This window comes from Hermetia illucens, chromosome 1, assembly GCF_905115235.1.
Source record: "Hermetia illucens chromosome 1, iHerIll2.2.curated.20191125, whole genome shotgun sequence".
NCBI classification, from domain to species: Eukaryota; Metazoa; Arthropoda; class Insecta; order Diptera; family Stratiomyidae; genus Hermetia; species Hermetia illucens.
The window spans coordinates 119,258,002-119,273,540 of record NC_051849.1 but is presented as its reverse complement, the minus strand read 5'-3'; the positions used below and the strand labels follow the sequence as shown (position 1 = coordinate 119,273,540).

At 40.6% G+C, this 15,539-nt stretch overlaps 1 protein-coding gene across 1 annotated transcript in view; it reads left to right on the top strand.

Annotated features, from left to right (window-relative positions):
• The window catches only part of LOC119661164 (myotubularin-related protein 8), a 167,021-nt gene that overhangs the window by 57,004 nt on the left and 94,478 nt on the right, over positions 1–15,539 (top strand). Inside the window, exons 4-5 of the mRNA XM_038070380.1 lie at positions 6,278–6,561; positions 7,358–7,492. Of these exons, the coding sequence (XP_037926308.1) occupies positions 6,278–6,561; positions 7,358–7,492 (419 nt within the window). The remainder of the gene's footprint in view (positions 1–6,277; positions 6,562–7,357; positions 7,493–15,539) is intronic.

Genomic DNA, 15,539 nt, shown 5'->3' with positions numbered 1-15,539 from the left:
GCCCCCCTTTAAACTTAACACAAAATGGAGAAACTTGCTGCATGTAAAGGGATCAACAGATCACATATTCTTACCAATTTTCGTGACAATCGGTCCAGCCGTTTCCGAATAAATTGGGTGTAACAGACAGGCAGACAGCGACTCAATTCTCATAAGGTTTTGTTTCACACAAAACCTTAAAAGGATAACAGATTAACCAACTGTGGATGTTAAGACTTACATCCACAATTGGTTAATCTGCTATCCCTGGATCATGCAAAGTACTCCTGGGTTGATATACTCCTTCTTCGCTTCTTGCTGTCGTAGCCTTTTGGGCCTCTCTTCATTTCTGTACCTTGTTTTCATAGGAGCCAATTGGGCAGTCCGAGTGAAATCGGCCAGTGAAATATGCACACTGAATTTGACGACTTCCTTACTCACAAACGTTTGTTTGCCTAGAGCTCATTATTGTAACACTCGTTCTTATTTTGAGTGTTCTTTGCCAAACAATGTGTGAGTAAATCGTCTTCGGTAACATTTTTAAAGACAGGTTTATGTATCTCCTTCTTCGCCTGCAAGTATTTAGACCACTCTAGGTTGTAGTTCTCTTGTTGCGATGCACTGGCTGTTGACACATCCACGAAGACGAAGATGCGCGTGTACTAAAACTACTGTAACTTTCATATTTTTTTGAATTTCTTTATAAAAATGTATACACACAATGAAAATAATTGAAATCCGGACACCGTCGTACGAAATACAAAAGCCCTCAGAATGGGGGTAAAAGGAGTTGCATGTGTCTTCTTTCAAAAAAATCAATGAAAAAGGAGAATAAAATAAAATACTGAGGGTGAAAAACAAAAAAACTATTTTTGTATGAAAAATTGAAATCGTAATAATAATAATAATCGTTGGCGCAACAATCCAATTGGATCTGGGCCTTGAAATGTGTCAGAGCACTTCATTGAAGACCATAACGGATTATAGTATCCTGTAAGAGGTAATGTAGTTGGCATTGCGCTCGCCCGAGATTATTACCCTGATTTGACTCAGGTACTCATTCTGAGTTGAGTCGATTGGTGTCCAACGTCAAATTACGATACAGATCCCACTGCCACCAGTGAGATTTGAACCGCAACCTTCCGTACGACAACCTTGTGCTGGAATCACTCAGCTATCCGAACACTATCGTAATAATGACATTAAAAATTTAAACAAATCGGGAAACCGAAAGCTAAACACTTCAGGTATGAAAGGTTTTGTGTATTTCGTTTATAAAGAGATTTGAGTGTGCATTTGTCCCATTAGTATGTAGCACGTAATATATGCATATATTATGTGAGAATATCCACTTTCAAGTGAAATTACCATTTAAAGGCTTGAATTCGCGCAGAAGCGACAGTTTTAACCTATTATAATTTTGTTAGTAATAGTGTGATTTTCACCAAATTTGGTAGGAGCATGCTCTATGCTGTAGCCTACATTACCGCAAAATTTCGCCATCCTAAGAGGGACTTATAGGAGGTCAATTCCTAAAAATTATAGTAATGTACTATTATTAACTTTATTTGAACAGGTATCGGTATGGAGAGTATTTTGGGGTCTAGGCACCATACAGTGGCTGCCTCTTGGTTTTTGGAGATTTTTCGGTTGGGTAGTTTCTGAGAATGGATCCGTTAAAGAAATGGTCACTTTCAACCCCCCGCACTCCCCCCCTTTCCAATAAATGTCAACACTAAGACCGGCTTTGAAAAGTACTGACCGAGGCCTTTAATTTGATGCCCCACATGACTATATTTGATGAAAAAAAAATTTACACCTCCCTTTTGCATGTATGGGGACCCCCTTAAATTCGACGTAAAAGGATCTAAATCCCCTTATGTATGAGCGTTCACAGTTTCCACCTTTCTACCAAATTTGGTGTCAATCGCTACAACCGTCTCCGAGAAAAATGCGTGTGACGGACAGACAGTAAACCGATTTTAATATGGTTTGGTGTTCACTTAAAAATGACTAGTTAATACTCCGTATGGAGGCTTAACATCATATATATCTTTCACTGGGCAGCGGCATGCAGGTTCTCAATAATGCTGCACTCCGAAGATTGTGGAAAGGTTTTGTGTAGCTTCGGACAATAGAACACTACCACATGCGTGTTTCTCACGCTTTATGTTTCAGGCCACTGCTTGGCATATTCTGAATCTTTGATAAATAAACGATTTCTCTGTACGGGCATGCCGATTTTTTAAGGTTTTGTTTGAAACAAAACCTTATTAGAATCGAGTCGATGTCTGTCTGTCTGTCTGTCATAGCTGGTTTATTCGGGAACGGCTGGACCGATTGCCACGAAAATTGGTAAGAGTATGTGATTTGTTGTTCCTTTTACATGCATTAAGTGGCGCTATTTTGTGGTAAGTTTAAGGGGGGGGGGGCTAACCATACATATGAATGGAGGGTGCAACATTTTTTTTTTTATAAAATGTGACCATGTGGGGTATCAAATTAAAGGGCTCAATTAGTACTTTCCGAAACTGGTTCCATATATCATATTGAGTGAAACGTAGGGGAGTGAGGGTTCAAAATATGACCCCCAAAAAGTGTAACAGGTCTCGTTCTCAGAACCTATCCAACCGAAAAATCTGAAAAAAATCACATCAATGCATCTCTACGAAATCTAGGCCTCAAAATATGTCCGGTTCCAATATCTGTTAATAATAGTATATTTCCACATTTTAGAAATTTACCCGGCACCCCACCTTATGTTTCATCCCAAAAGTACAAAATTTGGCATGCGTGTAATGAAGAACATAATGCACAGTTTGGTCAAGTTTGAAGAGAATTCAACTATTATTAACAAAGTTATAGGGGGTGAAACTTTACAATTTTTTGTGAATTTCGTGCACTCTACAACCTGCATGACGTCATCATCACATATCAATTCGTCAATATCACAACGAAATGAGTTCTTATGAATTGGATCACAGAGAATCATTTTGTTTTAGTTTTTTAGTTATTTGTCAACCAGACATGTGTGTATGTAGGTATATAATATATGCGTGCTAATAAACTTTGCGGGTAGTCCCTAATTCATATAGACATAAGAAGTAAATCGGAAATATGGGTACGATCAATTTATATATGTGTACAGTTTTCGGAAATAGGCAGTTTATTTGTTTAGGGTGCGCGTAATATCTATGGCTGTAATATGTACGTTTGTCTCGTAGTTTGGAAAAATATGAAGGAATATGTTGGATTTGTAGCTATGTATAGAAAAATGTGCGTTGAAGTTTCTTACATAAGATGAACACAAAACCTTTATACCTGAAGTGCGTGCTTCCGGTATTCCAACTTGTTTAAAATATCGTCCGCGCCACAATTGCCACCCGACCATAGCATGAATAATGGAGGAAAATTCCAGCCGAATATATCCAACGTTTGATAGAATCCATGCCATTGCCCAGTGAAGAATGGATATGATGCTAAAGGTACCATACGGAGTATTAATTAGTCAGTCTTTAACGCTTTGCGTAAAACAAAACCTTATTAAAATCGATTCACTATCTGTCTATCTTTCACACGCCATTTTTTTCCAAAAACGGCTAAATCGATCCGAACAAAATTTGCTGGACAGATGGGAACTATGAAATCCCACGCCTACAGCGAGTGACATAAATTCAGGAGGAGTTTAAAGGGGTCTCCCCCACATATGCAAAGAGGGATTTAAAGTTTTCTTTCATCGGATATAGTCATGTGGGGTATCAAATGAAAGGGCTCGGTCAGTACTTTCCTGAGATTAGTTTTGACGTGAATTGAAAAGTGCGCGAGTAAGGAGTCAAAATGTACACACTTAAAGTGAAACAGAATTCATTTTCGGAAACTACCCCACCCAAAAATCCAAAAAAAGTAGGGTAGTGCGCTTAGATGAAATCTAGGTCTCAAAATATGTCCCATTGCGATATATGCTCAAAGAAAGTTACTAATATAATATTATCAACTTTTAGAAATTTACTGAAAAATATTCTTTAAGTTCATCCTAGGACTACCAAATTTCGCACCAGCATAGAGGACCATATTTCGTACATATACGCCAAATTTTATGGAAATCTGGCAACTAACGCCAACGTTATAGCAGCCCTTTTTAAGGATTTGTGCAAAACGCTCATGTGAAATTTAAGCTTCGAAAGATCGCTATCTGCTTTGTTTAAGCAAGTTTGTTTAACTTAGTAATAGTATATGACAAACTTTTAGAAATTGACTGAAAAACTCCCTTTAAGTTCATCCTTGGAGTACTAAATTTTACACCGGCATAGAGGACAGTATCGTCCAAGCCAAGTTTCATGAAAAACCGACTATTAATGTCAAAGTTATAGCAGTTCAAACTTATCAATTTCTTGCGAATTTACCGCATCCTAAGCCATACAAATAAGATGGTGACGTCATAAGTAACCGTAATAATTGACATTCGAATGAAATATCAAAATTCCATTCATGAAGATTTTACTTCTCCCCACCTCTTTTTAAGGTTTTGTGTAAATACAAAACCTTATTAAAATCGGTTTACTGCCCGTCTGTCTGTCCATCACACGGAGCTGCCCCTATATGATGCCTAGGCTCCGAAATACCCTCCATACCGATACCTGTTCAAATAAAGTTAATAATAGTACATTACTATAATTTTCAGTAATTTCAATTTAAAAGCAAGTTCACCCTAGAATCACGAAATTTTGCAGCAATGTAAGCTACAGCGTAGAGCATGATCCTTTGGTAAAAGTCGCGCTATGAATAACAAAGTTATAATAGGTCAAACTGTCGCTTCTCTGCAAATTCAAGGCTATGAATGTCAATATCACTTAAAAGCAAATATTTTCACATAATATATGCATATATTACGTGCTACATACTAATGGAACAAATGCACACTCAAATCTCTTTATAAAAAAATACACAAAACCTTTCATACTTGAAGCGTCTAGCTTCCGGTTTCCCGACTTGTTTGTATCTGTTGTGAATAGAATTCTACGCATTTGCTAATATTAGACTCAGAGTGCGAAGCTTATGGGGTTGACTATTGTCAATACAGGGCCTTCTATGAAATGATTTATTTAAATCGCTTTCTAAAAAATATAAGCCAATTGCAATTTTTAATTATGTCACACATAACTGTCATACACTCATCGTTCCTCACATCTTCTTCTCTTTCTTCAGCCTTTGTTCCGTTTCGGATAGTTGAGTGGTTAGAGCACAAGACTGTCGTACGAAAGGTTGTGGTTCAAATCTCACTGGGGTGAGTGGTGATACCCGTCGACTACCTGAGTACCTGAGTCAAATCAGGGTAATAATCTCGAGCGAGCGCAATACTGACCACATTGCCTCCTACGGGCTATCGTTTTGTGTCGTTACGGTCTTGAATAAAGTGCTCGTTGTGATCGGTTTTGCCATTTTATTTTATCAAATGCTTGATTTGGATGTAATCGCGAGGCTTTTAAATCCCCATCCAGCGTATCAAGCCACCGTTCTTTCGACCGGCCTTTTGGTCGCTTACCATCGACTTCGGTGTTTAGACCAATCTTGGCAAGTGAATTCTCGTTAGCGCAAATTACATGACGACCGACGAAGACGCCTCTCTCGCAGTTTTTCCGCGATCGGTACAACTTCATATCAATCGCGGATATCCTCATTTCGGATGTGATCAAAACGTCATTACTGCAAGACGCCGTTCATTGTCAGGTTACTGAAGCTGTCAGCACTGAGCGATTTAAATATCTCGAGTGAATGCTGTCTGCCAATGGAGAACTGCGTTATGCTCCTCACATAAGGAAACACAAAACCTTTTATACCTAAAGCGACAAGCTTCCGGTTTCCCGACTTGTTGAGTTTTGTAATGTCCTTATTACGATGTCTTGGCACTGTCCGGATTTTGAATTTGCGTACGAAAATAGTTTCTTTTGTTTTTCGTCCTCTGCGAGGATTTTATTTGATCCTTTTTCGTTGATTCTTTTTGCATTGTACCTAACAGATTGTACGTAACGTTCTTATAAAAAGAAACAAAACATAACTAATTTTTTCCCCTTTCTGAGCCGCATTGCACTTTTGCTCACTGTATTGTGCTATTAATTTTAGTATATTTAAGTATGAATGGAAGGTCAACTGCAGGGCTGCTTAGCACTACCGTCTGATAACGTTGTCAAATCGACTAATAGCAGTCAAAGGAAAATTATATGCATATCTTTTTATTGGTGTTAAATTCAATTTTACCAAATTACCAACTTGTATATCGAATAATTACTGTTTCTTATAGTGCACATCAGTAAATTATATTGCTTCAGTTATTCACCTGGCCAAGTAAACGTTATGAAAAATACAGGATGGAACTACTTTGCCCTAGAAAATGAATACAAAAGAATGAGTGTTCCCAATGACAAATGGACACTCTGCACTTTGAATCAGAGTTATCAATTATGTGACACTTATCCAGCGCAACTGTTTGTACCTTCAGATGTCGGTGAATCAACTTTAGTAGGCAGTTCAAAATTTCGTTCTAAAGGCCGATTGCCTGTTTTAACATATTTAAATCATAATATGGTAAGTAAAATTGAAGTTTTGAAATTATGGATCATCACAAGTATGCACAAGAAATCATAATAATCTTGGCCCACACTAATTTGATGCTCGCACTATAATACAGTAGAATCCCGATAATTCTTACGGTCAACGGACTGACAATAATCGATGTACGTATTATCGGGATTCCATTGTATTATATTACTCATTAGTTTATGCAAACAAAGGGGAAAAGACATTAGAAGGCTTATTTTTACATACTTTTTTGGGAATTTTTTTAGTAGGAAGAATTAATCAGAATTCAATCATATTTGGACATTATATTAGTCATAGCTCGAACACTTGAAAATTTTTCGAAATAATTAGAGTCAAAAATAACAAAGTTTATATGGCATTAATTCTCTTAAGGTCGTAACGTCCAGCCACATCAATTTTTATCTGAAACCATAAAGGTCTTAATTTTGCATTCCTAACTTATTTTCTAAGGATACAATTTCGTGTGTGCGTTTAAAAAAAAATTTTTTGGAAAATCCCCTTTTAGATATGAAGATATTTCTCACTTATAATTACAAAAAAAATACACTTACAACAAATACAATGGCATTCGTAGAAGGAAATGACCACACTATTTACATACCTTATTAAGCTAAAATAAGATTACGCTTGATGGGCTTGAGTCTGTACCCCTGTAATGGCTCGGTTCTACACTCATACAATCTAAAGGAACACGAACTTCGCTTTGAAATTTTTGCAACGTATTTTTGGATGACTAAGTTAACGATTCTGAAGACCTCCTAATGTAGTTCATTCATTCCAGGCGGCAATTTGCCGATGTAGTCAACCATTATCCGGCTTTAGTGCACGTTGTCCAGAAGACGAACAGATGCTTGAGTGTATTCGCAAAGCAAATCCAAATGCTAAGTTTATGTATGTGGTGGATACGAGACCGAGGGTAAGATCCAATTTCATTTTCTAATCCAATGATATTCAGCATGTCATGTGATTATGTAGTTACATCAAACTTTACAGAATAATTCATACTAATTCATACTAAAACCTATATTACTACAGAATTTTATGGGTGTAGGGTGAACTTAAGGAGGCTCCGTCGTAAATTTCCAAATATGATAATATATTATTATCAACTTTATTAAGTTGAACAAATTAAATTTACAAAATATTATAACTTTTTAAATTTTTTTTAGAACTTATTAACTTTTTTTGAACAGCCATAATTTTTTTCAGATTTTTCGGATTTTCCCCACATTTTGTGTAATTGTTTCTGTGAAAGGACAGAAATCGATTTGAATAAGGCTATGTTTTAAACTAAACCTAAAAAAACAACAAGTCGAAAAGCCGGAAACTCCACGCTTCGGGTATAAAAGGTTTTGCCTCTTTCTTATGTCATGGGTGTTCTCTCATTTATACATAAGGATACAGCTAAAATTAATCAAAAGTTTTCGGCGTTTTTCTCCAAATATCAAATATATCTATATATTTTTATATAGAACAAGTCGGAGTGCCGAAAGCTCGACGCTTCGGGTATAAAGGTTTTGGGGTCATCTTATGCGAAAAACTTTCTTTGCACATTTTTCCATTCATACATTGCTAAAAATTCAAAATAATCCTCATATATTTCCAAATTGCAAAATATACACATGTACATATTAATGTCATAAATATAGCTTATCCTAAACAAACAAACATATTCTACAAATGCATTCTGATGCATACATATGTATATATGCACGAACTCCGCGGACAAGACGAATTGGATACCGTTGGTGGTATATATATCTATTCCATTTGGGCACTACCCGGAAGTCCATTAGCATATACACACCTGCCTCGACTAATTTATGCTGATATACAAATAACTAAAAAAAAAGTAGAAAAAGGTAAAAATAAGATCATCACATGCTTCTTGCTATTCAGATGAGCCCACTTTGTATGAAGATGACGCCATACACCTTTTAGGATGCAATCAATTCATATAAAATACAAAAACTTTAAGCTCTATAATTTTGTTAACAGTAGTTGAATTTCCTTCAAACTTTCCATTCTGTTTTTTTACACAAACATCTCTCCTCGGAATTCTCCTCTTGCCAGTCTAATGTTTAACCATTGTAATCTCAAAAAATCCACCCACTTTCCACAAAACTAATCCTCAGTGAATTGAGTATTTGATAATCTCATTAGGATTAGTTCATAATTGGTAATTTATATATTTAGTAAATGGTTTTCAATTGAAAGCGTTTTAAAGAAAATTTCTAATAGTTTACAGATTTCCAGACTATTAGCTTCATTGTAGTGCTGATCTTTCCTGATGTTTTAGAATGCATCACTTTGCTGATAGTAAAAGAATTCATGCCAAACTTGATGGTACTATATGTTCTCTTATAAATTCAATTTACAATTGAGTAAAAAGGAAAAATACAAACAAGTCGAGAAACCGGCCGCTTCAGGTATGAAAGATTTTGTTTGCTTCTTGTGTGAGTATATTTGAGTGTATAACTATCCCATTTGTACGTAGCCCGTTAAGAATATGCATTTAGCATGTCAGATTTAGTACTTCGGGTTGCAAATTTACACGGTAAAGACAACTCTGAGCTACTGTAAATTTGTTAATAGTAGTATGATTTTGATCAAACTTGGGGATAATATGCTTCATATTATTATACTACTACCAACTATTGTAACTTTGGGATAAGCTTAAGGGGAGTGTTACTAAATTTTCCCAAAAATATGGTTATATACTATTATTAACTTAATTCGAACAGATATCGATATGGAGAGTATTTTGAGGCCTGCGAACCATATAGAGGCACCTTCATGATTTTTTTCAAATTTTTCGGTTGGGTAGTTTCTGAGAATGGGTCCGTTAAAGAGATCATCACTTTCTACCCCTCCCACTCCTCGCCTTTTCAGCAAATCTCAAAACTAAGGCCGGCTTCGAAAAGTATTAATTAAGAACTTTCATTTGATACCCCATATGCAATTTTACATCCCCCTTTCACATGTATGGGGACCCCCCTAAATGTCAACGTAGAAGGATATCACTCACTGCATGTTTGGGGGTCCACAGGTCACCAGGTTCTCACCAAAATTGTGGGTACCTACAATAAACTTGAGACGATTTTTCAAGTAAATTTTTAAAATATAGAACTGTGCTATTATTACCTTTATTTGACCAGATATCGGGATGAGATGTATTTTGATTTATGTATAGATACATCACCACGATTTTTTTAGACATTCCGGTTGGATAGGTTCTGAGAACCAGACATGTTTCACTTTTTGAGGGACACATTTTGGGTTCTCACTCCTCCGCGCTTCACTCAATGTCATCCGATTTCGAAAAGTACTAATTGAGCCCTGTCATTTAATACCCCACACGATTATATTCTGTGAAAAAAATTGCGTCGAATATTGCAGAAAACTTCTGAGTTTGATGTTTGGCACATACACTTTTTGTTTTGGTGTCGAGATCAGAACCACTGTACTCAAAACAAAAATATGTATGTATCTTAGCTCAAGCCAGCCAACATTGTAAACCTGGCGGTTTCGTTGAATATGCGGCGCGGCGGTATCTAGCATCGGCTTTCGAGATCACTGGTTTGCATAATATTTAGTTTTTGATTATCTGTATATATATTAAGCAGAAGTGCTTACTAATTTATTTTTTTCTATAAACTTGAATTAAAAATATATTTCAAACCCTTATCGGGTTTAGACAGAGCGGACAAGATTTTCGCCACTTTCGCTCACGCTGCTTCGCAGAACAGAGTCGCGAATCAGCGTCTGATAATATCGCCTCTGCTCTGCGATCGAAATTGATCAGCCAAAAATATTTGTAAAAGTGTTGGACACTCGGCCAAGCAAAAGAGTGATTCGTTTCCTTCTGTATCGCGATTTAGGATATCGATTAGCCAGATATGCGGAACGCTATAAAAAGCCTTGGGATAATCGATATAGCAACTGAACTGGCCTCTAGTTGCTTGTCCTACAACTACCGAGTCGATAATGAGTTGCTCTTTGCAACCCCTTGACCCAACTCAGCAGCCCTTCTGCTCCTCGGACAGAATGTTGTTGGTCTCGAGGTGCGCATTGATCCTTCAACTAATAATGGACGTGATGAATTTGTAGAGGGTTGGTAAGCAAGTGATCGGTCTTATGTCTGCGGGGTCCTGCACCGTGTCCTTTTTAGGGATAAGGTAGGTAATCCCCGCATTGAGGAAAGGTGGAAATTCCTCCGGCCGACTCATGACCTCATTTATGCTGGGTGCCAACCGACTGTATACGCTGGTAAATTTCTTATACCAGAAATTCTGCACCCGAGCCAGACCTGGACCCCTCCAGTTCTTCGAGCTGTTTAGGGTTCGTCGAACTTCCTCTTCGGTAACATCCGCAAAATTCATGCCAGGCGTATTGGCATGGCGGGATCCTTCGGCGGTGATCCACTCAGCATGCTCAGCATGCTGGACGAGTAACCCCCAAAGTCCACCCCAATACTCTTTCGCTTCCGTCACCGAGAACTGTATTGTCTGGACGCTCTGTTGGGATTCGTTGAGAGATATGAAAAAGCTCCGCTGGTTCCTCGCGTATGTTGCATTCTGGACACATCTGGAATAACTTTCGCCACACCGTCGTAACCGACTGCATATGACAGAAAGTTTCTGTTTTAGTGTGTCTAGAATTTCAACTATGGGTGTCTCAATGGGGATCGCATATTTCCGGTAAGCCCTCTGCACTTTATTCTCACCCGGCTGCTGGCGCAAGTGCTGATCTGAATCAGTCTAGCAATGTCCTGCCTTAGTGAGTCCCGCCGACGTTCCAGACGAATTTTCCATGGTGGATCTCTTTTGTCACTCAAACCAATAACACGAAAGCGAATCTTCTGACCGTGCAATCTGATAGCCGCAACTGCACCACAATACACAAGTGATTGTAGCTGCAGCAGCGACATATCAGCACACAACCAAGATGCAACCTCATCATTGATTTGAGATAGAATTCCCGGAGTTTCTGGAGATGCATAAATCCTGGGAATACCTGGTCTATGCAAAGGATCCATATCCGAGAATTCTATACACGCTCTTTGGAATTCGTCCCGAACCTCAGCGGAAACTACAGCTGGACGGTGGAGAAGAGTGCTTCGGCGAGTACTGAACCTGTTGCCTGCAGTGCGGCGTGGTGTTGTTGATGCCGCGCTCGTGCGGGCATTTGTGGCTGCGGGCTTCCGTAGTCAGAGCAGAGCCTTTTTAAAATTCAGTAGAGCCGCGTCTTCGACAACACCCGCGTCGTTAACTAGCTTTAGTTATGTCGTTTGACAATAAAGACACGGCAGACCCATCGGACCCTTAGGTGACCACCCTCGCTGTGCGCGTCCCTCCATTTTGGCTACGGAATCCGGAACTGTGGTTTGTGCATTCGGAAACGCAGTTCCAGATGTCCCGAATAACGGCGGACGAGACCAAATTTAACCACGCGGGTCTAGATGAGGAGTCCATCCTCCTGGTGACCGACATTGTGCAATCGGCCTCCTACACACTGTTGAAGACTGAGTTGATCAAGCGCCTTTCGGTAAGTGTGTTAGCTAAGCTGGATCACTTGCTGGCAGGTTTGACGTTGGGAGATCGAAATCCCAGCCAATTGCTTCATGAAATGAGGCAATTGGGAGGAAGCAAGATCAACGACGACTTGTTGAAATCACTCTGGCTGCGACGGCTCCCGGAGGGCACCCAGCCGGTCCTCGCGTGCGTTTCCGGTTCTTTGAAGGCGCTGGCAGCTGCGGCCGATAAAGTGCCCGAGGTGCACGCGCGTCCAACAATAGCGGCCAGTATGGCTGAAATGAGAGCGACGCTGGAAAAAAGCCATCAGATGTACGATCCCGTGTAAATTCGCGCCTACCTCAAAAAAATAGGTCCGCGGGGGTCCTGGCAACGGCCACCCAGAACGCAGCGCCACATCGCGTAACAATTTATGACCCTCAGCAGGCGCAGTTATCTCGTAGATGCTGGTGCGGAGGTTTCGGTTCTTCAGACGCAGCGCCATATCGCCTAACAATTTATGACCCTCAGCAGGCGCATTTATCTCGTAGATACTGGTGCGGAGATTTCGGTTCTTCCTGTTCCCCGGCACCATCGACTATTTCCTCAACCGTTGAAACTGGTGGCAGCAAATTCTTCCCGAATTAACACCTACGGGTAGGCAAGTGGACGTGAGTCTTGGCTTGTGTAGGACGTTTTCGTGGCGATTCATCCTGGCGAATGTTAGCTTCCCCATTTTAGGCGCAGACTTCTTGTGTCACTATGGGTTGCTGGTGGACTTGCAGAATAGGTTTCTTATAGACTCCACAACCAAACTTAATTCGTCAGGCCAAATCCCATCTCTTCCTAACAACAATCTTTCCGTACTTTTGGAGAACATTACTGACTCTCGTGTTCGGGAACGACTCCAAAAATACAGCCAGATTACTACCGAATGTAGTCTCTCTAAACCAGTGAAGCACAATGTGCAGCACCACATTAACACTACTGGTTCCCCTATTTTCTCGAAGGTGCGTCCCCTACCACCCCAGAAGCTGGCTATTGCACTGAAAGAGTTTGAACAACTTATATAACAGGGTATCTTCAGACCTTCGGACAGCTGTTGATCTTCCATACCCCATATGCTCCCTAAGCCAAATGGCGAATGGCGCCCCTTTGGAGATTACAGAAGGCTAAACGAGCAGACTGCTCCAGATCGATATCCTATTCCACTCATCCACAACTTTGTGCATCATCTCGCAAACTGCCGCATCTTTTCGACCTTGGATTTAACCAAGGCCTATCACCAAATCCCTGTAGCTCCAGAAGACATTGCAAAGAATATGCATACCCTCTGGACTCTTCGAGTTCACCCGAATGACTTTCGGGTTGCGGAATGTGGCGCAAACCTTTCAAAGGTTCATCCACTCGGTCCTGCCAAACCTCGACTTCTGTTTCGTATATTTGATGATGTTTTGGTCGCTTCTTCCTCAGCGTCTGAGCACTTAGCCCATCTTGAATGCATTTTTCAACGTCTCCTTGAGGCCGGTTTAGTCCTAAACGTTGAGAAATGCAAGTTTCTCCAAACACAGGTGAGATTCCTCGGCCACTTCATTTCCACTGACGGAATACAGCCCGACCCAGACAAGATGGAAGCAATTACAAGCTTCCCGCGTCCGAAAACTATGAAGGATTTGCAGAGGTTCTTGGACATGTTAAATTTCTATCATCGTTTCCTGCCCAATCATCATCATCAACGGCGCAACAACCGGTATCCGGTCTAGGCCTGCCCAAGGCCGCCCAAAACCAGTCCGTTTTGAACGCGTACTTGTATTGCCCCAAAACAAAGGACACACGAGAGATTGTGTGGTCTAAAGAGGCTGTCCGCGCGTTTGATAAATCCCGACAGCAACTGACTGATGCTACACTCTTGGCATTTCCTCGACAAAATGCACCACTAGCTTTTTTTGTTGATGCCTCTGATATTGCAGTAGGACCTGCCCTTCATCAAAAGGTGAATCAAGTCTGACAGTCGTTGAGCTTCTTCTCTAGACAATTAAGCTCCGCTCAACGGAACTACAGCACTTACGATCGCTGACTGCTCGCTGCGTACTTGAGCATTAAATACTTCCGCTTCTCCCTAAAAGGCAGGCCGTTCACAGTGTTCACGGACCATAAGCCTCTCGCATATGCTTTGAAACGGAAGCCCGACAAAGCGTCCCCTCGTCAGCTTCGACACCTGAGCTTTATAAGCCAGTTCACGTCCGACATACAGCACGTGTCCGGCAAGGACAACATAGTTGCTGCCACTTTGTCGCGAGTCTCCGAGGTCAACATCCCCGCCTCACTCGACTTCTCGGCTATCGCCAAGGCGCATGAGGATGACGCAGTACTTCAGAGCCTCAAATCCAACCCCAAATACAAATTTTGATCAGGGAGTGCAATTTGAGTACACCCTTTTCTCGGAGTAAGCAAACTCCTGGGATTCAAACGCCAGCGAACTACAGCTTACCACCCGCAATCCAATTGGATGCTAGAGCGTTGGCACCGGACGCTGAAAGCCGCCATTATGGCTCGCGACGATCCGTCCTGGACTCATGTTTTGCCTCTCGTCCTACTTGGCCTCTGAACAACCCGCCGAGAGGAATTTGCTGCCAGCCCCGCGGAGATAGTATACGGGGAGAACCCAAGAGTTCCCAAGTGATCCGGTCTTCGACAAGATATCGGATCTCACAGATTTGGGATTGCTGCGCCTACTGAATGACAACTTTCGCCGCATTAAAGCCACACCTCCCACACGACACTCGTCCCCACCTGCCTGCGTGCCCAAGGAGCTGGATACGTCCTGGTCAGGACAGATGGCGTCCGAAAGCCGCTGCAGCCTCCATACGGAGGCCCGTACCGTGTTCTCGAGCGGGGAGAGCATTTATTCCAGGTCGAGATCGAGGGACATAAAAAGGCTGTCTCCTTATCCAGGCTGAAGCCCATTTGCGCCCACAATCAACGTCGCATTCGCTTCGTCGAATGATGGGGAACGCAGTTCCGAGTTCAGTCGCTAAAACCACTAGGTTTCATCTGGGAGCGGAATGATGTGGCGCAGCAGGATTAACAACTTTCGAAATTTATTTCGAATGTTGTTAATTCGATTTATAGTTGCCACCACCGGTGTTCTCCGTGTGTGTGTGATTGTTCAAGCAAAATAATTGAAAGTAAAAAGTTGATAATGACATTTTGGAATTTGAAGAAAGAATTATAAATATTGCTGTAAATAAAAATAAAATCTTTATAATTTAAACTAAAATTTTATGTAATTCTTTTGAAAGTTTTGTGTAAAACAAAACCTTATTAAAATCGGTTTATTGTCTGTCTGGCTGTCTGTCTGTCACACGCATTTTTCTCAAAGACGGTTGTAGCGATTAACACCAAATTTGGTGGAATTGTGAATGCTCACGCATACAGTGAGTTGCATAA